The sequence below is a fragment of the Rhinichthys klamathensis genome, unplaced genomic scaffold (genome assembly GCF_029890125.1).
Source record: "Rhinichthys klamathensis goyatoka isolate OS25496 unplaced genomic scaffold, OSU_Roscu_1.1 h1tg000270l_1, whole genome shotgun sequence".
NCBI lineage: Eukaryota > Metazoa > Chordata > Actinopteri > Cypriniformes > Leuciscidae > Rhinichthys > Rhinichthys klamathensis.
The window spans coordinates 2,018,930-2,043,856 of NW_026606790.1; the positions used below are offsets into that span (position 1 = coordinate 2,018,930).

At 37.9% G+C, this 24,927-nt stretch overlaps 4 protein-coding genes across 4 annotated transcripts; 3 read left to right on the plus strand and 1 right to left on the minus strand.

Annotated features, from left to right (window-relative positions):
- Positions 1-921: 921 nt before the first annotated feature.
- Positions 922-4,713, plus strand: abraxas1 (abraxas 1, BRCA1 A complex subunit). The gene is made up of 9 exons (XM_056268277.1): positions 922-1,140; positions 1,275-1,365; positions 1,469-1,505; positions 1,830-1,896; positions 2,011-2,207; positions 2,301-2,420; positions 2,969-3,053; positions 3,149-3,263; positions 3,980-4,713. Exons 1-9 carry the CDS (start codon positions 1,054-1,056, stop codon positions 4,354-4,356), a joined length of 1,176 nt encoding a protein of 391 aa, XP_056124252.1. The 5' UTR covers positions 922-1,053; the 3' UTR covers positions 4,357-4,713.
- On the minus strand, positions 4,645-5,864 carry mrps18c (mitochondrial ribosomal protein S18C). The gene is made up of 6 exons (XM_056268278.1): positions 5,739-5,864; positions 5,409-5,467; positions 5,217-5,300; positions 5,072-5,129; positions 4,922-4,981; positions 4,645-4,794 (listed from the first exon to the last, which is right to left on the minus strand). The coding sequence occupies exons 1-6, from the start codon at positions 5,809-5,811 to the stop codon at positions 4,718-4,720; spliced, it is 411 nt and encodes a 136-aa protein (XP_056124253.1). The 5' UTR covers positions 5,812-5,864; the 3' UTR covers positions 4,645-4,717.
- A 653-nt stretch (positions 5,865-6,517) lies between these two features.
- Positions 6,518-16,092, plus strand: helq (helicase, POLQ like). The gene is made up of 18 exons (XM_056268262.1): positions 6,518-6,942; positions 7,023-7,602; positions 7,703-7,881; positions 8,076-8,276; positions 8,598-8,670; positions 8,765-8,862; positions 8,938-9,036; positions 9,125-9,270; positions 10,393-10,632; positions 10,969-11,110; positions 11,771-11,875; positions 11,963-12,173; positions 12,380-12,537; positions 12,980-13,078; positions 13,378-13,551; positions 13,982-14,095; positions 14,197-14,331; positions 15,884-16,092. The coding sequence occupies exons 1-18, from the start codon at positions 6,748-6,750 to the stop codon at positions 15,965-15,967; spliced, it is 3,033 nt and encodes a 1,010-aa protein (XP_056124237.1). The 5' UTR covers positions 6,518-6,747; the 3' UTR covers positions 15,968-16,092.
- Positions 16,093-16,445: 353 nt separating this feature from the next.
- hpse (heparanase) lies at positions 16,446-24,100 on the plus strand. Its single transcript, XM_056268271.1, has 12 exons — positions 16,446-16,688; positions 16,778-16,917; positions 17,453-17,581; positions 18,151-18,324; positions 18,449-18,620; positions 18,735-18,782; positions 18,869-18,962; positions 19,095-19,201; positions 22,642-22,756; positions 22,870-22,994; positions 23,089-23,241; positions 23,797-24,100. Exons 1-12 carry the CDS (start codon positions 16,471-16,473, stop codon positions 23,954-23,956), a joined length of 1,635 nt encoding a protein of 544 aa, XP_056124246.1. The 5' UTR covers positions 16,446-16,470; the 3' UTR covers positions 23,957-24,100.
- The last annotated feature ends 827 nt before the right edge of the window (positions 24,101-24,927 follow it).

The following is a 24,927-nucleotide window of genomic DNA, read 5'->3' on the forward strand; positions in this document are numbered from 1 at the left end:
AGATTCATATGATAGATACCTCATTGGCGCCGTAAGCCGTCCGCCACATTGGAGCGGTCAGTGAACATTCGAGAGCAAGTTGACTGAGCGTCTGCAACGTAGTTAGAAGATGCATGTATGATGAATATCAAATAGACCACATGAGATGATTCTGTTAAACTAACACAAGGCGAAGGCGTCAGCTGACACGACGTAAAAAGTCCCCATAGTTAAAACGTAAACACATGTAATATTGAGTTAATACTTATAAAAACACAAACCAACACATTCTTACCAGTGAAAGGTTATCCCATTTCTTCGGGATTTAAAATCTCGGCGGTTTCACATCAATAAGCTGCGCTATGTTGTGGCATCATGGATTCTTAATTTCTTACTGACGACACGCTGCCCGTTGCAAGATGGCGGGCGCGCCTACGTGTCTGCAGCGGTGAAATGTGATTCTACGTATACATTGCTATTCGCCATGCTGCCGACGTGAGATGGTCCTCACTGCAGAACACGAAATCCAGGGGGAGGAGTTGGATCCAGATCCATCTCCTCCCTCCTTACATACCTAAACCTACCCATCTCCGCCCCCTGATCCCTAACCCCACCCCTAATCCTACCCATCTCCACCCCCTGATCTAACCCCACCCCTAATCCTACCCATCTCCGCCCCCTGATCCCTAACCCCACCCCTAATCCTACCCATCTCCACCCCCTGATCTCTAACCCCACCCCTAATCCTACCCATCTCCACCCCCTGATCTCTAACCCCACCCCTAATCCCACTCATCTCCACCCCTTAGATCTGGATCCAACTCCGCCCCCTGGATCTTGTGTACTGCAATGAGGCGCTCGAATGTGGCATCTACGTATAAATATCTATGTGGTTATGAATTTCTCCGCACCACGTGGTGGCAGCATAAGAAGTGTTTAGCTGTAAACTGTCGTTTCGAGCGCAGAGAACAACTAAACGAAAACTACGAGCGCAGAAAGTTATACATGTAGCCTAGTAACTCTAACTGAAAACTATGATGTTGCGATAATTAACTCACGGTTTATTCCAAAAGCATGGAGGAATTCAACACAACTGTCCGTATATCGGGTTTCGTGTTGAGTTCACTGATGTTTCATCATTTGAACAGTGATGCGGATGTGGTAAGTGGCAAATAAGGTTCTAATGTGACCATATGACTGGGTTTGCATTAAATAGCAAACTAAGAAGTCAACTGCGTCCGCTAAGCATTCCCTCGGTCCCATAACTTCTATTTACATTTGTACTATGTTTAAAGGAAGGTCTTATTCTTGGAGAGAGTATAGGAGAGGAGAACTGTAGGATCACAGACTCTCAAATTGATCACATACAGTTTGAACACACTATAAGTAAGTTGACTCTACTAAGTGTGCTCAGAAGGAACCAATATCTCATGACGAATGATAGCCATCACAACAAAACCCTAGAGTCATGATGTTTTCTCTTTTTCAGATATTCAAAAACACATCCCTTGTCATAAACTGCATAGGTAAGTGAATTGTTTAGGATTTTCCCACAAACCTATTTTCATATAAAGCAGTGGTGGTTCTTAACTGGTTTTACTTTAGGGCCTGGATTGTACATTTGGACATCAAATAGTTAGCCAAAACAGTACAAAATTGTTTATTATAAAGAAATGATTAAATATGTACTGATAATCAAATATTTTGAACTGCAAAATTGTTTATACATGTATACAGTGTTTTACTATTTACATTTAGCAGTTTACCTATTTTTGGCCACTGATATAGAGGTTTTTAAAAACTGATGACTTTTTTTCTTCTTTTTACCATTGCCTCAATCCTCTTGAAAGCTTCTACGGTAATGCTGGCGATGTGAGTGAGCAGAAAATAAGACAGATTTTGTCAGATTACAAAAGGGTATTTTCCACTTTCTAAATAATTTGGTTATTTTTTTTTTACTGCTGAATAAATCCACACGTGATTTGCATTAACAAATCGTGTTTTTCTCGCTACACATTTACTCGTGTCAAGGAGAATGTGATTGGGTGGTATAGACAACGAAGAAATACCAAACAGCAAATGACCTTCATGGAACAAGTGATTCATCAGAATATGAGAAAGATTCTCTCCAGTCAGGAACTTGTTTTCATGTTGCTCACACCCTCTCAGGCAACGGCTTCAGGCTCCACACATCGCCTTGAGTTCTCTGCTTTCTTATGGCACAGCAGGTGAGATACTCTCAACTCTGGCACACAGACATAACCAGACCTTTGAAGCTTAGAGAACTAAGGTAATTGAATGTATTTATTATCTCCATGCAGCCAGTACAACAATATCCCCATCTTGGTGAGCAACCTGGGAAACCTTGAACAACAAGACTACTGGAGAGTGTCAGGCACATGTCCATCTTTAGGACAGAGTCAAGCTGTTAATCAACACAGGTACATTCAGAAAATAAGTTGTAATTGCAATCGCTGTTTAGTTGTGCTTGCCAAGGCAAACACACATATAGTACCTGCCAAAAGTTTGGAAAGATTCATTTTTTTGTCCCTAATGCACACCAAAGCTGCATTTATTTAATCAAAAATACAGTACAATCGTGAAATATTATTACTATGAAAAATATTTGTTTTCTATTTTAACAAATTAAAATATATTAGAATGATTTATGAAGGATCATGTGACACTGAAGACTGAGGTAATGATGCTGAACATTTAGCTTTGACATTACAGGAATAAATTACATTTTATAATATATTCAAATAGAAAAGTTATTTTAATTTGCAATAATATTTTGCAATATTACTATTTGTACTGTATTTTTGATTAAATAAATGCAGCTTTGGTGAGCATAAGCAATACAATTAAAACACTTTGCTTGCAAAGCAAAAAGTTTTGCTCTGACAAGCACCACTCACATTTTCTAAAGAAAATATAAAAATCTAGCCTTTTCTTTAGAAGGGATGAATACATTTTTTTTATCTGCCAGGACCAAATTCTTCTGCACAGGGGATGATTTAAAAGAGGTCGGAAATGTCAGCGACATGAATGATGCTTTATTAGCAGAAATGCAGGTTAGTAACTACATTTCACATTAGTTGCGAACGTTTCTCCATTGTGATTTGAATATCTGTAATCATGAACTTTCATATCTATCTGTTTTATACAGAAAGTGTGCAAGGAAGTGGAGAAGAGTGAAAGAGCAGTTGAGAAACTTCAAGAAGACATTACACAGCTAAAGGAGGCAATCGGGAAACAGAAGAGACACTCAGAGAAAAATGAATGTAAGATCATTTATTTCTAGTACACTTTATATTGATGCCTCCAAGGCCAATCACACACTATGAACTGAGGCTTCCCATGGCAGATTTAAAACATAAAAGAGCTTCAGTGATTTAGTGTGCGCTTGAATACAGATCTTGTTGTAATGTAGCCTATTTTTTTTATTTAATTGATGAATATTATTCATGCTGTCATTATAGTAATACTACATTAATTTATGTTTTATCAGATTATTATGAGTTTAATTTTATAAAAAAACTTGCATATTAAGGGTGTTTACACAACAACGATGTACTAAAAGCAGAATAGTTTTTCGCGTACAGACGACAATGTTGTCAAAATGATCCACGTTCACATGGATCCGCAAAAATGACAAAAGCGCTGTATTATGCGTGCCAGGTCAGTAGTTGGAAATGTCACAGAAAAACTACACGTTTCCACGGAGACAAAAACGTTATTGTTTTCAAAAACTTGCAATTTGAAATCGTTTTTTAATTTTATTTGTGTTTTCAGGCTTCCAAAACACATAAAAAGTTTTCCGTTTTTAGTTGAAATTGGTGTCGTTTAAACAGTCCCTTATAGTCTTCATACAGAACCTATTCAAAGTGTTTGATACCATAAATATCCTGATTTTTCTACCAATCATTTGCAGTTAGCACACTATGAACTTAAGCTTGTCATCACAGATCGTAATCTCATGAATAACATTGTATTTCAGCCCACAAATGTGCCTCTCCAGAAGAACCCAAAGAGAACATACCTCTATGCTCAGCTCTGAGAACTCTCTTCCCCAATGCGCCCTCATTACGGACACAGACCCTCACTGTTCAGGGCTTCCCCATATTAGAACTGTGCTGTAATTCTGACCATAACATTGATATTTCCTCCAAGCTGCCTCTGATTCTGGAGAATCAACTCACCAGGAGGAAGGACGCAGCCCCCAGACTTAGGAAAAAATGCCTCGCTGCTGGTTTTCCTCCGAGACTTAAAAGGAAAAGGAAGACTAATGATATCAGCGAGTCGGCCCCTGAGAGCGGGTCAGATACAGAGATTGAGTTGAATGGACAGAGCAGAAGTAACTCTCCTGTCTTTTAAAGGGTAAAACTAAGCATGTTCTTATTTGTAAATCAATCTAGTCATGACTGGAAAGCATTACACATTTTATACCAGGAGGTTACCTTTATCTTGATATGCGAAAATTTTCTTTAATATCATTTTTTAAACTCTGTTTGTAAATGTTCCCTAGAAAATTAAAAGTTGAATCCACATTATTTAATTGATCAGTTTTATTAATGTTCTCATTTTAGTAGTACATGAATTTCTGGTTTATCAAATTATCAGTTGTGTTTCACTGTTTAGATTTTTTTTAAACCATTTGGTATGTTTTTACAAACTACAGATTTACACAAACAATAACACAAAGATGGCCTGCAGAGTCACAGTCTTCATACAGAGGCTATTCAAAGTGTTTGATACCACAAATATCAGGGTCTTTCATAAACTGGGGATTCTTCAGAGTGACTGACATAAAACCTGAGGATAGGACAAAGCTTTGTTAGTCAAATATCCTGGTTTGACTATATACATGCCATGGACATTTTACTATAGGCATATTTACGTCATTGTCAAAGTAAAAAAAAAAGAAGCTATAAATTCTTACCCATTGACCGAGCTTTCTTTATTGCTTTTGATACCTCCTTCTGCTTTCGACCGCACAAGCCTGTGAGCAAGAGAGTTACGGTGTCCTGAATTACTCAATCACAATTATTTTGAATATTAAAGTGAAAATTTGAACACATAGACCTCGCACCTGTTGTATGTCTGCCGTATACTCTGCCTGTGTGTGGTGAAATGAACTGGGACAACAGCTGGAGAAAGATTGCCAAAAGAGTGCTTTCATTATTATGACAATACAAATATAGAGAAGTATTCATATTCCTGTTCGTTTTACCAACCTGAACGTTTTTGAAGTCTACAGTTATATTGCAGAGGATGCAAGTTTTAGGGGGTTGCTTGTATGGGTTTTCCATTTTGATAGGCTGGATAATACATAATTTTGCAATGTTAGTGCAAATAATTATTCAGATGGTTCTAGAAAACATCAATTCAAGTTTCCGACAGAAACACTTATAAAAAAAAAAGCTTGCCATATCATCTTTCTCAAGTGGATCTTGTTGAGATGTTTTCAGACTTCTGATGCATTGAGCTGGAACAGATTAAATGAAACATTCATACATGCTGCCATGCATCAAATTTTGTTAAACAGATCAGGACAGTATCTTATATCTTGCTTTAACGTCTATGTTAATCACATTATTCAATAATAAGTCTACTACTGATAAAGAAGCGGTGGGCTTCTCATTAGAGTGCTTACGAAAATGTACTTGTCCTATGAGTAAGAGAATAACTAACGTTAGCTGTCCTGGAAATCATTTTGCATATAAAATTATTACGAAAAAAAAGTGTTGCAAAGATACCTGTAGCCCTAGGGGTGACTGGTTGTTTGGGAAAAGCCTGTAATAACAGGCGACTAAAAGAAAGGGCAAACATTCTTCGGTCTGTTCAGGAGGCCACCATGACAGTTTCTGCTTTCTTCTTCTGCAGAGTCACTTACCGCTATAATGCATGGGTGTGTTGCGATCTACCGCCACCTACAGGATCGGAGTAAGCAAAATATGTTTCAAAATGGAAATAAATCTAAAATAAAATCTTGAAATAAACAGGACCTTTACATATTATTGAAACATAACAGATGTAGAATATAAATGATAACTGTGCAATGGAAAATCAAATTTAATTATAAAATAATATATTTTATAAATTTATAAAAGAATATCATTTGTATAAAAAGCTTTAGTAGTTTTGCATTCTTGAAAGACTTTTTTTTTTTTGGAAAGAGGTCGTTTAAATACATTTGGAAAAACTTTGACAATTTTAGTTATTGAAATATAGTTGATATAAAATATTTTGATATAACACTTTTTTTTTAGACAGAGGGCGTTTAAATGCATTTTTAAAAGTGGATATAACATTTAAGCAATACAGAATTAATAGAAAATAAAATATGCTATTTATATAAATACCTTTTGTGGTTTTACAGTTTTTAGTATTTTGCATTCTAAAGGGACTTTTGTTCTACTTTTTCCCGTCTCGACACTTTAACAGTCACGTGGTCCAAAGGCGAACGTCCATTGGCCATCTCCATCACTCATCATTTCGAAAGTCCTCATTTTTGGTAAACATTTGTTACTGTATCGCCGCTCGCTATTCCACCGTTATTTTGTGCAATAATAGATATTTAGTTATTTGTTTAGGGTTTTTACGGACTGAATAAGGTCAGTTACCTAGCTATGATAAAGACTGTCTTACAGTAACGTTAGATGAAAAAACAGCTTTGGCTCTTTGTTGCTGTTGTCAGTTACTGACCCTTCGTCAGTACTATCACACAATGCTTTAATCTCCGTGTGGAGTATCATTACAGTAGTAATGTATACTGACAACCACATACACGACATTGTGGTAAAACGCAACCCTTCGTCCTCAAGAAAAAGATCGAGGGATGGCATAAGAAGTCGCATCACTCCAGCCAAGAAGCGGTCTAGCTTCACATCAACAAAATGCACTTCCGGTGAAGGACACAATTGTGCTCAAGACATGACTGAGAATAAAGGCACAGAGCTGGTAAGCAGCCTCTTATTTATTTTCATCGAAAGATATACGTTGGTTTCAAGCATAATGATGTTTTTTCTGTACTTGCCCAGTGCTGCAGTGACAATGAGGACTTATTTGAGGGTTATGACAGCATTGTGTGTGACAGCTCCTTTCTGGCTAAGCTTGAAGATGTGGAGCTCCAAATGAGGCAGTGCCATGATCAGCAGGCTCCAAACCTCTGTGAGGATTATCTTTCAGACTCTATCTTAGCAGAGGATTTCAGAGACTCACCACTGAGAGCTTTACCAAGCTCTCAACTTGAATTTCAAAAAGCTGTCACAACCCCACACAAAAGCTCTTCAAGGGGTGCACATAACACCTCTACCCCTGATTTGATTTATCCCAGGCCAGCTATCAATCATGCAGATCTCAATGTCAACAAGCAACCCTCAAAAGCCAGAAGAAGTATGAAAGATCATCTTAAGAAAGTACTGATAGATAATGCAGCAACATCCAGCACAGTCTCCAAGACAGTACAACAAAAGGAAGCTGTGATGACTGAAGAAATGAGTTTTGCCATGCAGACCATGGAGTCCATATCAGCTGAGGGGGACCTGGGCCCTTTTTTTGGTCTCCCATCCAAAGTTAAAGATCTTATTCTGAGGTTCAAGGAAATCCAGGACTTGTATGGTAAGTATTTCACATTCTTTTCATTTCGGTTTTCTCCTTATCGGCAACTGGTATCAGTGTTTTAACTCTATCATTATTTTCTATTCTCTTTTGCTTTCAGAGTGGCAGAAAACGTGTTTGAGCCTGGATTCGTTGCAACAAAGGAGAAATCTAATTTATTCTTTACCAACAAGTGGTGGAAAGACTCTAGTGGCAGAGATTCTCATATTTAAAGAGCTCTTGTGTAGAAAGAAAGATGCCCTGCTAATTTTGCCATACATATCCTTGGTTCAGGAAAAGGTATGCATATATATATATATATATATATATATATATATATATATATATATATATATATATATATATATATGCATGAGTTATGTTTTATTATCTACGCAGTTTGACAATTAGAAGAATGCAAGCAGTTTTGGACAATTATTTCTGTATTATTATCCATTTATCATAGAATGATAGATGCACTGATTTGCCTTTAGGTTCGAGGGTTGTCTGGCTTTGGAATTGAGTTGGACTTCATGGTCGAGGAGTATGCTGGTAGTAAAGGGAAGTTTCCTCCAGTCAAGAGAAGAAATAAAAACTCTCTGTACATCACAACCATTGAGAAAGGACACAGTCTTGTCAATTCACTGATTGAAAATGACCGCCTCGACAATATTGGCCTGGTTGTTGTGGATGAGGTGTGTATCACGAATTATTATTATTATTAAGTATTTTTTTAAAATTGTGTTTTGGTTTAGTTTTGATTCAGGTTTAGTTCCATTTGATAAGATTTTTAATGCATATTCTATTTTAATATGTTTTTAGTTGAAATTTATTCCTGTAATGACCAGGCTGGATTTTCAGTTACATTGTAACATGAATGTAAAGGCCTTTTCTTCCATTGTTTAATGTATCCTTGCTTAATAAAAGTTTTTTTATTTTTTATTACTGACCTCAAACTTTTGAATGGTAGTGTATTTGATAAGCTTTTCAAATGAATGTATGCTTTTTATTTTCAGCTCCATATGCTTGGTGATGGGAGCAGGGGGGCAATTCTTGAAATGACTTTGTCAAAGATTCTGTACATGAGCAGTGAGTAATCTAAAACTCACACATGCAGTATACTTCACCTCTGTAATGGTCACTCCTTACATATTCTGATTACCCCATTGTTGTTTTCCCACAGAGTCAACTCAAATTATTGGTATGAGTGCAACTCTAGGCAACGTGGGAGATCTTCAGACCTTTCTGAATGCTGAAAACTACACCAATGACTTTCGACCTGTAAGAATGACCTCTGTGTGACTGATTTAGTAAATTTTTAAATTCGATTTGAATAAATAACTGGTGATTTTGTAGGTTGAGCTGAAAGAGTATGTAAAAGTAAAGGACACCATATATGAAGTTGACCCAAAGGAAGAGACATGCTTCAGTTTCTCACGACTCCTGGATTTCAAGGTATTCTTCAAAGCGTTTTTTTCTTTTTAACTCAACAAGATATCGAGCTGCTGAGCTCATTGAACTTTTGTGTGATGGACTTTTCCAGTACTCTAGTGGAATGCAGAAGATGGACCCTGACCACATCATAGCCCTGGCTACCGAAGTCATCCCACAGCTGTCCTGCCTCATTTTCTGCGCCACCAAGAAGAACTGCGAGAATCTAGCTGGAATGATCTGCAAGTATTTAAAAAAGTGCGTAGACCTTTAGATTCCTTAAAGGGGTCATATAATGGTACATGCACTTTTCCAAGTTGATTGTACTGAAATGTGTGTTGGCAGTGCCTGTACACAAACATCATATAATGATACAAATCCATCCAGTGGTTTTGTTTTAATCTCCTTATATGTTTTCCCCTGCCTCAAATCGAGCCGTTCGTTTTTGTGACGTCAATAAAACGGACGCCCCTCCCACGATTGTTGATTGACGGGAGCGTTTCAACACAGACCCGCCCTCGCACATGAGGTAGCTGTCAATCATAGTCTGCGCGGCGCGGACCGGACCGGCGCGGTCATTGTTGATGTGCCGGAGCACTGTCTATGAGCAGAATGGCGTCGATTGTGGTGTTCTGTTCTTGGGTGTAATAACGAACACAGTCATTTTAATGTTCCTGAATCCGAACCGCTGAAGACGCAGTGGCTGAGTTTGTTTTCGAAGGGAATATTCCACACGAGCAACGTCAATGCTTTCATGTTTGCGCGAATCATTTCACACACCAGACTGCTTTATAAACGAGGGTCAGTATAAAGCTGGATTTGCTAAGAAGCTTTGCTAAAAAGGATCGGTACCAGATATTCGTGTTCCTGCTGAACCTCCAGAAGAACGGAAGTGAGTGAAACGTTTTATTAAACTTTATATTAATATATTAATCTTTGCAAATCGCTAGCTGCACGCTTCACAATGAATGCGTCTAAGGTTTACACTCAGTCAGGGTACATTACGGCATGTTTTCTATGTATGACGTTCTCAATATAATTCATAATTCCACGTTTATACTGAACAACGCGTTATTGTGTTATTGTGCTACAAACGGTGTATGCACAGAACAGAGGGGCGGAGTGAGCGCAGCTCATGATCATTTAAAGGCATATGCACTGAAATGGCGTGCTGAAAACAGAGCTGTTTTTGACCAGGTAAAATAAGTGTTTTCTTACAATACTAATGAGAATTTTTAATTAAAGTATATTACAAACTTTTAATTCAGACCCTAAAGAATCATATTAGCTTGTACAAAAATGGCATTATATGACCCCTTTAAAGTGCTTTTACATAATTTTGTCATTGATATGAAATGAAACCTCTGCATTTTTTCTCAGGGAGTTTCTGAAACACAAGCAGGCAGAGAAAGCCACACTTCTGGGTGAACTGAAGAGCAGTGGGAATGGATCCTTGTGTCCTGTGCTGCAGAAGACTGTGCCCTTTGGCCTGGCCTACCACCACAGCGGACTGACCAGTGATGAGAGGAAGCTGGTGGAAGAGGCCTATTCCTCAGGGGTGCTCTGCCTCCTCACCTGCACCTCTACTCTTGCTGCTGGCATCAACCTCCCTGCACGCAGGTTTGTCTAGGCCTATGCATCTCGAACCCAAGTGGTCCCAGATCAAATTGTTATCAAACCTGGACTAAAAGAGATTTTAAAAACTGTTGAAGTATTGAAAGGGGTTTCTTAATCATGTGTTGTGGCCTAATGGTTAGAGATTCGGACTTGTAACCCGAAGGTCACAGGTTCGATTCTCAATACCGTAAGGAAACGACTGAGGTGCCCTAAGCCCCAATCGCTCCATGGGCGCCGCAGTGAATTGCTGCCCACTGCTCCACGTGTGTGTGTCCACGGCTTGCAGTGTGTGTAATGTGTGTATGGGTTACCATACTTGTCCTTTACTTCACTTCTCAGGGTGATTTTGAGGTCCCCATATGTAGCTGCAGAGTTTTTAAAGAGAAGTCAATACAAACAGATGGTGGGCAGAGCAGGACGAGCGGGTATTGATGCCATGGGTGAGAGTATCCTGATCCTTCAGGACAAAGATATAAAAATGGTAAAGAACACAGATATACAGTCAAACCAAAATTTATTCAGACACCTTCAACATTTCTCACATTATCACAGTTTATTCGCTATAATTTAGAAAATGCTATTAAAATATGACAAGAACTCAGTTATCAAATCAGTTGATATTTCACTGGTATTGGCCGTCCTTCTGTTAGACTGTCTCACAAATGAATTAGGTTGAATAGCTGTCAGTGTCAGCTGTTACATTTAAGTACACAATAAGATAATACCAATTTAGGTCAACCAATTACCAAGCAATGCTGAATTTTATTCAGTCTGTGGTGTAAACAATTCGCATTAGCAATTAAAGAAAAAACACTTAAGCAAAACATTGTCTGGTCAAAGTGTCTGAATAAATTTTGGTCCCAAATTTTTATCAATTTTATTGGTAGTCCACTGTATGAAGAATTTTTGGGTATAATATGTCACAGTTTACTTTATTTTGCTATCCTCACTTACATAAATGAACTATAGTGTCCTGCACCTACTAGTACAAAAATATAAAAAATTGTATCTGGTGTCTGAATAATTTTTGGTTTGACATATAACTCTAACTTATTATATTATATTATATTATATTATATTATATTATATTATATTATATTATATTATATTATATTATATTATACAAATGTTGCCTCGCCAGGCCAAAAAACTATTGTCTGCACCAATGGAGAAGTGTTATAGTAACCTGCTGCATGATGGAGGGAGGGGCCTCCTCAGTCTCATCCTGTCACTCATTGGCCTGAAAGTATGTGAAATGTTTTGATGTAATAATAAATGAGAAATTCTGTCTGGTCTACAAGTGCAAACACTAAACCGTTTCCTTTGATTATAGATAACTACAACTGTAGAACAAGTGAGGGATTTCATGAAAGGCACACTGCTTAGTGTGCAAGAGGCTCTGGTCAGTCCAGATAGGAGTTTGTGGGATCTTACAGTGGAGTCCATAGAGACATTGAAGCAGAAGAGCCTCATTGAAGCCTCTGCTGATGTACATAATGAAACCATTCTCCAAATCACCAGGCTTGGGAGAGCAACATTCAAAGGTAAACACAGAGCGTGGCATACGGATTTAAATAATGTAATGTTTAGTTATTCTGTACATGTATTCATTTACCACAGGGTGGCAATATGACCTTGTTTAGAGATCAGCCAATTAATCACTACTGCCTATTTTTCTTATTTATTACAGTTTTTTTCAGAGCCTCCCTTATGTAATGCTTTCCATTTAAATTATTACTTGATATTTCAGGTTCAGTTGACCTTAACTACTGCGATCTGCTGTACCGAGACTTATCGAAGGGGCTGGAGGGTTTACTCCTCAATAGTTTTCTTCACTTAGTGTATCTGGTTACTCCATATGACATGGTGCGTCAGTGCAAGCCAGATTGGATGATCTACTTCAGACAGGTAAGATGCTTTCATCTGGTTAAATCTGTTTTAGTTATACACCGTTCAAAAGTTTGGGGTCGGTATGGTTTTTAATGTTTTTGAAGGAAGTCTCTTATGCTCACCAAGGCTCCATTTATTTGATCAAAAACAACAGTAGAATTTTAACTGCTTTCCATTTTTATATATTGTAAAATGTAATTTACTCCTGTGAGTGAATGGCAAAGCTGAATTTTCAGTATCACATGATCCTTCAGAAATTATTCTAATATGCTGATTTGGTGATCAATAAACATTTCTTACTATTTTCAATGTTGAAAACACTTGTGCTGCTGCTTAATTTTTTTTCTGAAAAATACAAGGTGCAACAATGTTTGTATTTTTAATATTGTCTGTTGACTATTAATGTGCTTTTCCTTAGTGATGTGTATTCATTCTGAATCTGAATTTTTCATTGTACCAGTTTACAAATTTGTCGGCTGCTGAGCAGAAGATGGCCACTGCAGTTGGAGTGCCTGAAAGTTTTGTGGCTAGAAAGGCAGCGGGACAGAGCGTGAGGAAGGTTAGTAAAAACAGCATTCCTCTCATGCTTTAGAATACCATACGAGTGATTCATGATCTTTTTTTGTTTGGGATTAAACAGCCTAGGTATAATAAGCCAAAGAGTACAGTAGAAAGATCTCATTAGCTGAGAATTGATAGTATAGTATTACTTAAATCCTAATTCTCTTAAAAGATTTGCAGTGTTAACCATTTAACCCTACTTAGGTTTCTGAGGGGAAAAAAGTTTTTTGTGACCTAAGTTATATTTGATTTCACAATGATGGATTTTGTTCCTGTTTTCTTCTACCTGTGTCTCAGTCTGTGGACATTGTGGTAGTGAATAGGCTGTATCTGGCCCTAGTGCTGTACTCCCTACTGAAGGAGACAAACCTGTGGAACGTGTCTGATAGGTACCAGCTGACTAGAGGCTTTGTTCAGACTCTCCTCAGCTCAGCTTCTGCCTTTGGGTCCTCCGTGCTGCACTTCACTGAGGTTTGGGGCACATCTAAGCAGCATTTAAGGGCGTTTTCAGACCTGTAAATTGTTTGCTTTGTTTTGAAACAGAGACTTAAATTGCTACAAGTTTCTTCTTGGTTCGGTTCGCTTTCACAAGGCAATATTTTAAAGCATACCAAAATGTGTTTATGCAATGCAAGTCACATGTGAGTGGAACTAACCTCTTATTGGTCAACGCACACAACTAACGAACCGCTCCAGAGTTCATTTTCAAGCGGCCCAAAACCACCTCGTTCTGGCGATCTCGGACCGATTTCTTTTGGTGAATATCTGAACATGATTTCTGTGTTCATATACGCCAGGTGTGAAAATGCCCTAAGACATATCATCCTACATATCTACATCTGGTTCTATCCTGCAGTCAATAATTGATTAGAATACTATGAGATTTGTCTGTCCATTTCAGGAGCTGGAGGAGTTTTGGGCCTATAAGTCTCTTCTCTTAGAGCTGACCCGTAGATTGACTTACTGTGTGCAGGCTGAGCTCATTCCACTCATGGAGGTGGCTGGAGTCATGGAGGTGTGTGTTCTTGCTGCTCAGTTTCTCTAGAATAGTTATGACCAGAATATTTGCTTAAAAGTTTGTGTTTTTATTTTATTCTTCATTCTCTTTTGATTCAGCATCGTGCCAAGCAGCTGTATAACGCTGGTTACAAGACACTGGCGCATCTTGCCAACGCAGATCCACAAATTCTGGTCCAAACTATTGAAAACCTCTTCAAGAGACAAGCCAATCAAATTATTGCATCAGCAAAAGTAAGTACAATATTGCACTATATAGCAACATTGTATTTAGGGGCCAAGCACTGAAAGTGCATAGGCACCTATTGAAATCGTTGGCGTTCTTATTAGTCTTCTTTTTCCGTATGGAAGTCTATGGCAGCCCATAGAACCCCTTGCGGGAAAGTTATGAAATTTGGCACACTGATAGAAGACGGTCTGAACAGTCACCATAGCAAATTTGGAGTCTCTAACTCAATACCTCTAGCGCCACCAACTGTCCAAAGTTTCACTCATGTTTACGCTAGTAACTTTTGAACCATAAGGGCTAGAAACAAAATTTGATTCAATTGCATCATGTAATTTTCCGTCATGTAAATCTTTCCGCCATTTTAAATTTTTTTTTAAACTACTTTTTTTCGAACTCGTCCTAGATGGTTGCTCCGATTTTCACGAAAATTGAACCAGATCATCTTCAGATCATGTCGACAAAAAGTTATGCAATTCAAGTTTATTCGTCAAACTGTTCTTGAATACCGTGCAAACTAATTTTACGTAGTGCTTGCAAAAACAGACGTAAGGCTGTATCTCTGCAACGCTTTATTGTATTTATACCAAACTTGGTACATGTCATCACAAGCATTACTTGAGGCTACATGCTGCTTTTCGGCGCAGCGCCACCTACTGGTCCGGAGATAAGAAAAATGGCTATTTTTGGTAGGGCTGACTTCTAATAGTCGAGGATTCGACGATTCGATTCGGAGAGGTCTGATTTGACTGTGAACCTCATAGTCGAATAGTAGGGAAGTGTTATGTAACCAATAGGGGTGTGACGGTTATTATATAACCGTGAGACCAACAGTTATAGTTGAAAACCGTCATTAGAACTCTATAACCGCTAAAACCGTGCTATTAAAATATTTTTTACAAACATTTTTTATCATAGAGAATGTTTAAATACTAATATCATCTTACGAGGGAAACGGAGGCGGAGTTAGTGGTGCTTCGGAGGCTGAGTGCTGGAGATGATTCGGGAGAGGTCTGTGCACTTTTACCGATCAGAGCGCGCGCTGACACGGAGTAAAGCCTTGTTTATACTCGACGCGTCCGCACGAGCGCAAAGGTGAATTACTTTATTTCTTTTGTGGAACTCACAGAAAAAAGAAAAATATGCAAAATACTCAAAAAGGAATCATCAAAGTATTTCCTCACACGATCGCAATCATATGGCTCAAGAAGACTACTTTCATGATGACTTTTGAATCCTTTTTGAGGCTTAACATACTCAGTCCTTATTCACATTTATTGCATGCAAAATACTGACCAGGGCTGCGTTTCTTAAAAGCTTTGTAAGCCTATAAGTAAATCGTAGAATCATTGACACCAATTGTCTCTACGCTCAGCTTAGCTCACACAATGCTTTTGAGAAACGCATCCCAGTCCATTCAGGAAATTTCTCCTCCTACATCAGAAAGAATTTATACAGGTCTGAAACAACATCCAGGGTGTGTAAATTTCATTTTTGGGTGGTGTATAAAAGAAAACACCCTTGTGTATTCATGTTAACTTTCTCGATGTTCATTTTCAGATGTTAATAAAAGAGAAAGCAGAGGCCTTGCAGGAGGAGGTGGATGACCTGCTTATGCTGCCATCTGATCTCCCATCTTTGTAAATTCTTATGTTTATTTTTTTATTTATATGCTGTAAATAGTCTGTATATAATTTAATCTATATGGCATTATGTAAACGATTTTGTGCCTATATGTCTGGCTGCAATAAAAATGGAAGTAACCCTGATTTTTGTAACATCTCTATTACTGATTACCATGATCATGTGTTATTTTATATCCAACGATTTTACAACCACCAGTCAGTCACAAACAGCGTGTTACAATTCCAGCACTGCCTCATGTTGAGAGTTTCAGCCAATCAGGTAAGGTATGCAAATAAATAAATGTGCTAAAGCCACGCCCATGAGTCATTGGCGTGAGATATTTCAAACAATGAATGTTTGTCATAAACTGGTTCCTATTTACAGTCAAACAAGAAAGAAGGAAGTCGGTCTTTGACGGTGCCAAAAATATATGTATTTCGCCTATGTATTTTGGATGAGAGTGTGAAACAGATGCAATCAACAAGTAGCCTACTGAATGAGGACACCAGCTGATTGAACAGATGAAGTCTGCATTCACAGCAGTTTCCACGATATTCGCTCTTATTTTGTTTCGCGCATTGTGTGCCGACGTCAAAATAGTGATATCAGTCGAAGATGTTCAGTCCATACGTGTTGATCTGGATCTGTCCAATGTGGTCCGAAGGGTGGACGAAAGGTTTCTCTCTGTGGCTATAGATGCGAGTTTAATAGCCGAGGAGAAGTTCATGAACCTACTGAAGTAAGTCCTTCAAAAGTTATCTTAAAGCAGACCTCAAATAAATAAAGTTGCGATGTAACTTTAAAATAAGTGATATGATGTTTATGTAGTTCACCGAAGTTAAGAACCCTTGCCAAAGCCTTGATCCCAGCGTTTCTGCGATTTGGAGGTACCAAACAAGATTTTATGAAATTCAACCCACGCGGAAGATATTTTCAAGCAAGAGAAAACAGCAGCAGCGCTGTTCTAGGTAACGTTAACCTCTTTCACTGAGCATCAATACATGTTAGTGAACCACATCCTCCAGCCAGAAAGCTGACTGCGGTGTGTAAGTCATCTGACTTTAACAGCATTGATTCCAGTTTTGCTTTAATGAGGGAACGGTAAACTGATTCCCTCTAAATATACTGTTTCTTATGTACTACAATGCCTCTAGCCTGTTGTATCTAAATTTTGTCGTTGCCCTCAAATTTATTTGGACACTTAAACCTTAGCTTTGGGCTTTTAACCAGCTGGGTCCAAGTTGATTTTAGTGTAAGTCGGTTCATTCACACTGGCTTATTAAAGTAAAATGATTAAACACGTAACTTGGATGTTCCTCATCCGACATTGACAACCAGAAAGTGTCCAAATTCTTTTATCAAGTTAATTTAATGATAAAGCGATAATATACAACTTTTTATGGCCACTGTAAACAATAACACTTAATGAATATTTACTCATTTTGTGTTTTTTATATTATTATATGATTTATTTATTACGCACATCTGATGTCATTCCTACAGGAAATGTATGCAAGATACTTGAATTGCCTCCATTGCTGGAAAATAGGTTAAAGCAAGAATGGGTCCTACAGTCAAAGACTTTACTTCAGGAGGAACTAGAGGGAAAATACAAAAATACGAAATTCTCTGGTAAGTTTATTCCACTTCTGTTAACGGGAAATTTATCATGAGTCAGTACAGCGAGACATTGTACACTAGCACCACATAAATGTCAGGCCTTCCTTCTGGCCCATATTTTTATGTGCCAAAAACATAAAGGCCTGGTTTCACAGACAGGGCTTAGATTAAGCCAGGATTATGCCTTAGTTCAATTAGGGCATTTAAGTGGCTTTTAGAAGCATGCCTTAGAAAAAAAAAAACATTATTTGGTGCAAGTTGCTTTCAGTTAGAACAGCTCAAACATGCTTTTTAGTGTGGGATAGGCTTAAATCTTGTTTGTGAAATAGGGGGATAGTTATATTTTTAATAAAAAACGATATATATCATGTTTCCATGATCAGTTGTAAAGTTGCTTTAGTAACAAATTTAATTCAACAACCTGATCAATACATCACAAAAACATTTGTGAGTCCGTCAACTGATCCGAAACCCTCTCAGACTGGCCCTAGGCCATCGTTATTGTTGAGCCATGTATTCATATTTTCAATATCACAATCAAAACTGTCAAAGAGAAAGTCAAGTGTCTGTCTTTCTTCCAGAATATGCTGTCGACCTGCTGTATGCCTTTGCAAACTGCTCTGGTTTAGACCTCATCTTTGGTTTGAATGCTTTGCTTCGAACCAGTGAAAACACATGGGACAGCGCGAATGCAGAACTGCTGTTGAAGTACTGTGAGTCGAGAGAGTATGTGATGTCTTGGGAGCTGGGGAATGGTAGGATTTGGGATATTTCTTTTTGATTAGGCTAGACATTCTTATTTTGAATGAGCTAATAATTTAAAATTATTATTTTTTTATTATTTAAGTTGAATTCTCAGCATTAAATCTCTTGCTTTAGAGCCCAACAGTTACGAGAAAAAAGCTGGGATCAGAGTGGATGGGTACCAGCTCGGTCAGGATTTTGTCCATTTGCATCAAATCCTTCAGGAATCCGCGATCTACAACTCAACAGGTCTATATGGACCAGATATTGGTCAGCCACGAGATCACCGCAAAGATTTGTTAACTGGGTTTGTGTTCAGAGAAAAGAGTTATTTTTTAAAATATATTTTCAGAGTAGCTTCTTGTCTTAATTGATTTGGGTATCAAATAAAGGTGACATGGTTGAACATTCACTTTCATAGGTTTTTGGAGTCTGGAGCAGAGGCCATTACTGCATGCACCTGGCACCAGTAAGTTATGATTTATTTCCTTTCACAAAAATCTTAAATAATTGAGTCTTTGTACTGAACTTGTTTTCTATTTTCCTTCTTAACAGCTATTATGTGAATGGCAGAGACGCATCTTTAGAGGATTTCCTTGACCCTCATGTGCTTGATACTCTGGCAACAAAAATTAACGAGGTCCTCGAGGTACCAGAGTAATTCTGCATGACACATTAAAATAAGAACTCTCTAGTGGTATCCAAATTTCTCACATTCAACAGTAAGAAATATCAGAGAGATAAATGAACTGAAATGAACTAATAAACACTCTGCCTTCAGACCACTGAATCTGTTTCTCCGGGGAAGAAGGTTTGGCTGGGAGAGACAAGCTCGGCATATGGTGGAGGTGCCTTTGGTCTATCAGACACATTTGTAGCTGGTTTTATGTAAGTCATTTTTTTCCACTTCAGACCAGTTTAAAGTTCATCTGTAAATTAAAGCTTCCAGTATGTTTTAATGTGGATTTAAAGGTGCAGTAAGCAATTTCTGAGAAACGCTGTTGAAAGTGGATCAGAGCTAGCGCCACAACAACACACTTGTAGCAAATCACCAATAAGGGGCGTGTCCACTCGTGATGAGAGAGTGAGTGAGAGAGCGAGATTTGAAGAAAGACTGTAGAAAGAGAAATGGCTGAGAAACATAAAATTTTTTTAAAAAAGCACAGAGGAATATCACTGGAAACAGGAGGGTTATGATCAGGCAAAGAGCTTTAGGACCCTTGTCAATATTAGAAAAGCTTTTCAGCGCTGAAGAGACATAAGCAGGAGGGCCTGAAAACAGACCCGGAGGTTGCTTTGTTTCTTCTCCATACATGTATAACATTAGTTTTGCTATGTTTCACAGAACTAAGATATGCTGTTGTTGTAATGTTAGCTTTAGTAACAAGACATGTTGGGTCATTGTTTGTCTGGAGTAGACATGTGCCGGTATTCGGTAATGCGATTAATCGCGATAATGAATATGCACGATATTGTGATATTGATATTACTGTGAAAAATAATAGATTCGAATTTAGACTTTTAGAACGCGCATTAGCTTATTTTCCATCAACCGCTTAAAGCTGCAGTAGGGAGTTTTGAGAAAACGTTGACTTAGCCTGAAAATTTGAACAAGCACAACTTACAGGTCCCACCCCCTTGCTCTCTGCTGCGCTACAGCCCTCCCTCCACAGCTCGTCCTCCACAGCGGAGCCTGTCGTGAACGCGCAGGCTAGTAAACAGGCCCACCGATGACGGTGGATAAAAAGTTATATGGCACATTCACTAATAGGGAGTAAACGTCAACAATATGCTTTACATTGACTATGGCCTGCCCATACTTTGACTACAAACTTGGTCCTCAAATCATTATGTATTTTGCAATAGCCTACATGTAACTTTATAACGTTGCACTTTTTCTATAAGTTATAAATAGCTAGTAAGATAACGTCAATATAACGGTAACTAACGTTACAGTATGCAAGTAATTATTCTAGCGATATATAATGCTAGATATATAATGCTAGAGGTGTGCTAGTACATTATTTCAGCAACATGACAAGCCAGTGAATTAGCAGGTTTCAATTGTTGCTTAGCAGAGTGCGTGACATTTTATCTTCATGTTATGCGGCTAGAGTTTTGACACCGAGTCAATGGGCTCTGTGTAATTCTTTCTTTTTCGCTTGTTTATCGTCATCAGTCTTTTTCCTTTTACCTCTTTGTTTTATGAGCAGGTGTCACTCGAGAATTGGCCGTTTAGGTTGTTTCTCCGTCATAAGCACAGCTGCAGCACGCCGGCAATCTTGAGTTTGAATGACGGCTCGCGCTCCGGCGCTCGCGCTGTGCAAGAGAGGGGTGTGATCAGCGCGTACACGAGCGTGACTGACACTGCTAAGACACTCCTCCTGGCTCTGATTGGTTGTTTCTGACCGGGAGCGTGTATTTCTTGCAAATGGCAATAGGACCACCAGGAGGAGCCAGAGGAGCTTGATTTTTACACAGATTATCTGTCTCATATTCTACTGTCAGGATATAATGACAGTTTTAGCAAATACATTTTTTCAAAAGTTACCTACAGCAGCTTTAAACTGCGTATATGCTGCGCAAAACATGTGCGCACTCTAAACAATCCACACATGTATAAGCACTGTGTGCATGCGGCGAAGTGTACACTCTAGTCTAATGTAAACAATCCTCACATGGAGTAGAAGCATGGCGGAAGGAGGAACGCTGCAGACGATTTAACCCCCCGCAGGGCTGCCAACTCTCACGCATTCAGCTTGAGACTCAAGCGCCTTTCAGACAGGACGCGGAATACGCGCGGGGACGTTTTGTTGCTGCGTCGACCAAAGCACGCCGGGGTCAAAGGTTCAAAATAGTTCAACTTTTTATTTGCAAAATAGCAAATCGCGTTGTATCTGAAGGGCAACGTTGAACCCAGCGGCCAGCGCCACGCATTACGCGTCCTGTCTGAAAGGCGCTTTACGCAATTGACACTTTGCACACGCTCTCACGCAGAGAAAAATCGCGGAGCAAAGAGGACACTGACACCGAAAGACTAGACAGAGCAGGCTACTTTTGATATAAAAAAAAAAATCAGCTCTTAGATTCTGTCCATTGTGACAGATCGCTGCGCCTCAGTTCAAGTAAACCGATCATCTTCTACTTTTTATTTAAAGATACAGTACAACTTACCGAAAGGTATATGCCTCATACATAATATCGATCAATCAGTGTTTTTCAAACACGGAAAGAGGTCAATAAAACTGCAGGTCAAGAGAACAGTTATGTCACAGACTGTTACATTTACCTCAGGAAAGCCATTTAATGACCACCACATTAGTTGACTAGAAAAAATAGCGAGGAGTATTTTGCTAAATATGTGCAAATGGGCACTATATTACATTTATTATATGTTTACTTGTCATTACATAATTGTTATTATAATGAAAACCGTATATAATGAAAAATTAACATGCAGACTGTAGCCTACCTAATATTTATTCAAATGAGTCAATATTGAATTAAGATTGAAATCAAATCCAAGAATTTAATTGAATAATACAAACAGTAGCCTACCAGTCATTGTACCATGTAAACATTGTAACATGTTGTCACTAAACTTAATAAAATTCTGTTTAGTTACCATATGTTTTGAAAATCACAATTACACATTGTGATGCAAGTTGTTGTTTTTTTAGATACCCACAATCCATCTGTTTCTCTTGAGCAATTAAAATATTGTGATAATACCGTATACCGTGATAAAAGCTCAATCAATTAACCGCAGCATGAAAATTTGATACCGGCACATGCCTAGTCTGGAGCTGCTGTGCTACTGGTGACTAACAACGATCTCTTGCTTGTATACTCTTGTGTACTGTATGTTTATTTATTAGTAATATTAGTATTAATATAATATATATATATATAATATATTTCATAGTATTAAAACAGTAATACTATGAAATATTATTACAATTTAAAATAAACCTTTTCTTTTTAAATGCATTTTAAAACTATTTTTTTGTTTTTGCAGCCATTACTCCAGTCTCCAGTGTCACATGTTCCTTCAGAAATCATATGCTGATTTGGTGCTTATTATTGATCCCTTATTATTATCAATCTTGAAAACAGTCGTGCTGCTTAATATTTTTGTGGAAGCCATGCCACATTTAAGGATTTTTTGATGAATAGAAAGTACAAAAACAACAGCAATTATTTGAAATGTACATCTTTTGTACAATTAGAAATGTCTTTACGATCACCTTTGCTCCATGTAATGCATCCTAGCTGAATAAATGCATATTTTAAATAAAATATATTTAAATCTGTTTCGTTTAATAAAGGTGGCTGGACAAACTGGGACTTGCTGCTAAGCTTGGTTTGGATGTCGTTATCAGACAGGTATTAATTGGTTCCGGCACGTACCATTTAGTGGATGATAACCTAGATCCCCTTCCAGTAAGTGTTTCTTATGTGTTTGATCTTTCTTACATAATGTCCGTATCAGTCCAGGAACGTGGACTGTTTAATTATACCGTTTTTTATTTTAAACTATTTTATACATATGGCAGGATTATTGGCTATCATTGCTATACAAAAGGCTTGTTGGTCCAGAAGTCTTAAAAGCAGAAGTTAATACGAATTCTGGACAAAAGAAACCAATACGGGTATACCTTCACTGCACTAACAGAAAAAGGTACTTCTGATCTCCTGCTTACAATAAAATACTTTTTTTTTTTTTTAAAGAAACAATGGTTAATCCTTTTTGACATATCATATATCCTTTCCAGTACATATTACAGAGAAGGTGCTGTGACCTTATTTGCCTTAAACCTGAACAAAAATGAAGCCACAATTGCTCTGCCCGCCCATATGGCCAACAGCACCATTGAAGCATTTGTGCTACAGTCAGCTGAGGCCGGTGAACAGAGCCTTTATTCCAGGTAATGTCTTATGATCTCACAATGTTTGGACTGGACTATTTCTAATGTCACCTCAAGACTGGTTCAAATGAGCCAGAAATGTGATTAAAAATGGTTGAAAAACACTAAATAAATTGTGACCAGCTACGAGACCTAATGCATACACATTTCCCTTATTTATTCATATAAATGTAAACCTAACATTTATTGAACCTGCTTAGTTGGGGACTTTCAACACTTAATATTCAATTTTATTGATCTGACTGCATCGATGCTATTCTATGAGAACTGAACTGAGCTGGACATTGACCATTTTTTTGCAGAACTGCTTTATAGAGAAATGAACTAGTTTTATAATTGATGATCTTTACAATGGAACTGAATCAATGCTGAACAACAGCTGAAATGCATCATTTTCACTGTAAAGCTGCTTTGAAACAATCAGTATTGTATAAAGCGCTATATAAATAAAGGTGACTTGAGTTGAAAATTCTGAAAGCATTTGAACATGTTGTGCATCAACTATCATAGTAACAACCTAAAGATTGTTAAATCCCTCTTTTTGTCCATATCTAGGTCAGTCAAATTGAATGGGCAAGTGCTGAAGATGGTGGATGACCGAACACTTCCTCCACTGGAGGGTCGTGAGCTGCCGCCTGGAGCACACATTAAGCTGCCTGGCTTCTCATTTGCATTCTATGTTCTGACTGAAGCACGAGCTCCAGTATGCAAATGAGCTCCGATAAAGACTGCTTTCACTGGAGAATCAGGGATGTGCGACGACAAAATATTTTGCTTTGAGATTATTTATGTGAGGAAACTTCAATCTTGAATGAAATTAATCAGTCTCTCAATATGAAATCAGCCTTTTCTATTTATGAACATTTATATTTATTATAAATATCGAGCTGAAACCACTCTCGACTATTTTTAATGATCAACACAGACTGGATTTAATCTATTTTACATCTGTTAAAATAAACTGATTTTCAGCTAAGCGCTCATTTGTCAGAACATTTTGTTTGACATGTCTAAGTGATTGAGTGTCTGCTCTTCAACTATAGCAATCAAGCCTTTTGATTCTTAGTCATTTTCTGTCTGTGTGATTCACACTATGTGTGAAAAGCACGACATGCAGCTAACTTGAATGGTTGAGACATTTTGAGAATCCTCTCAAAGGCAGACTTTAGAGCACTTGTTACTCTGTGTGTGGTGATTATTGTAGCAGAGAGTCGGTTAGAGGATTGAAACATCTGGGCTTAAGTGAGAACACAGCTGGTATAAGTACAGATAAATATGCTACACTCTGGATGCTTGTGTAAATCTGTGAAAGAAATCAATTCATTTAAATGTCGAGGAGGGTTGTTACTGTATGACAAGTTTTGTCATTTAAACATTAAACAAATATTTAAAGAGCATTGTATCACCTGTCAGTTTGCTAAGGGGATTTAAAAATATTTTTGCAGAGAATTTCCAAATAATAGAAAATTATGCAAAGGTTAAATTACTCAAACGCTCATTTTGTGAATCAAAATTAGTCGATAAAGAAAAAACCTTGCAATGGGTGGTTTTGCCCAACTGGTGGCAATGTTTACTACTGTTGAGAGCCTGAATTGGTCAAGAATAATTTTGGAGGCCACATTACAGTTCATGTATTTATGAAGACCTCAGGCATTATTGTTGGTAATGTTGAGGTTTTAGTTTGGG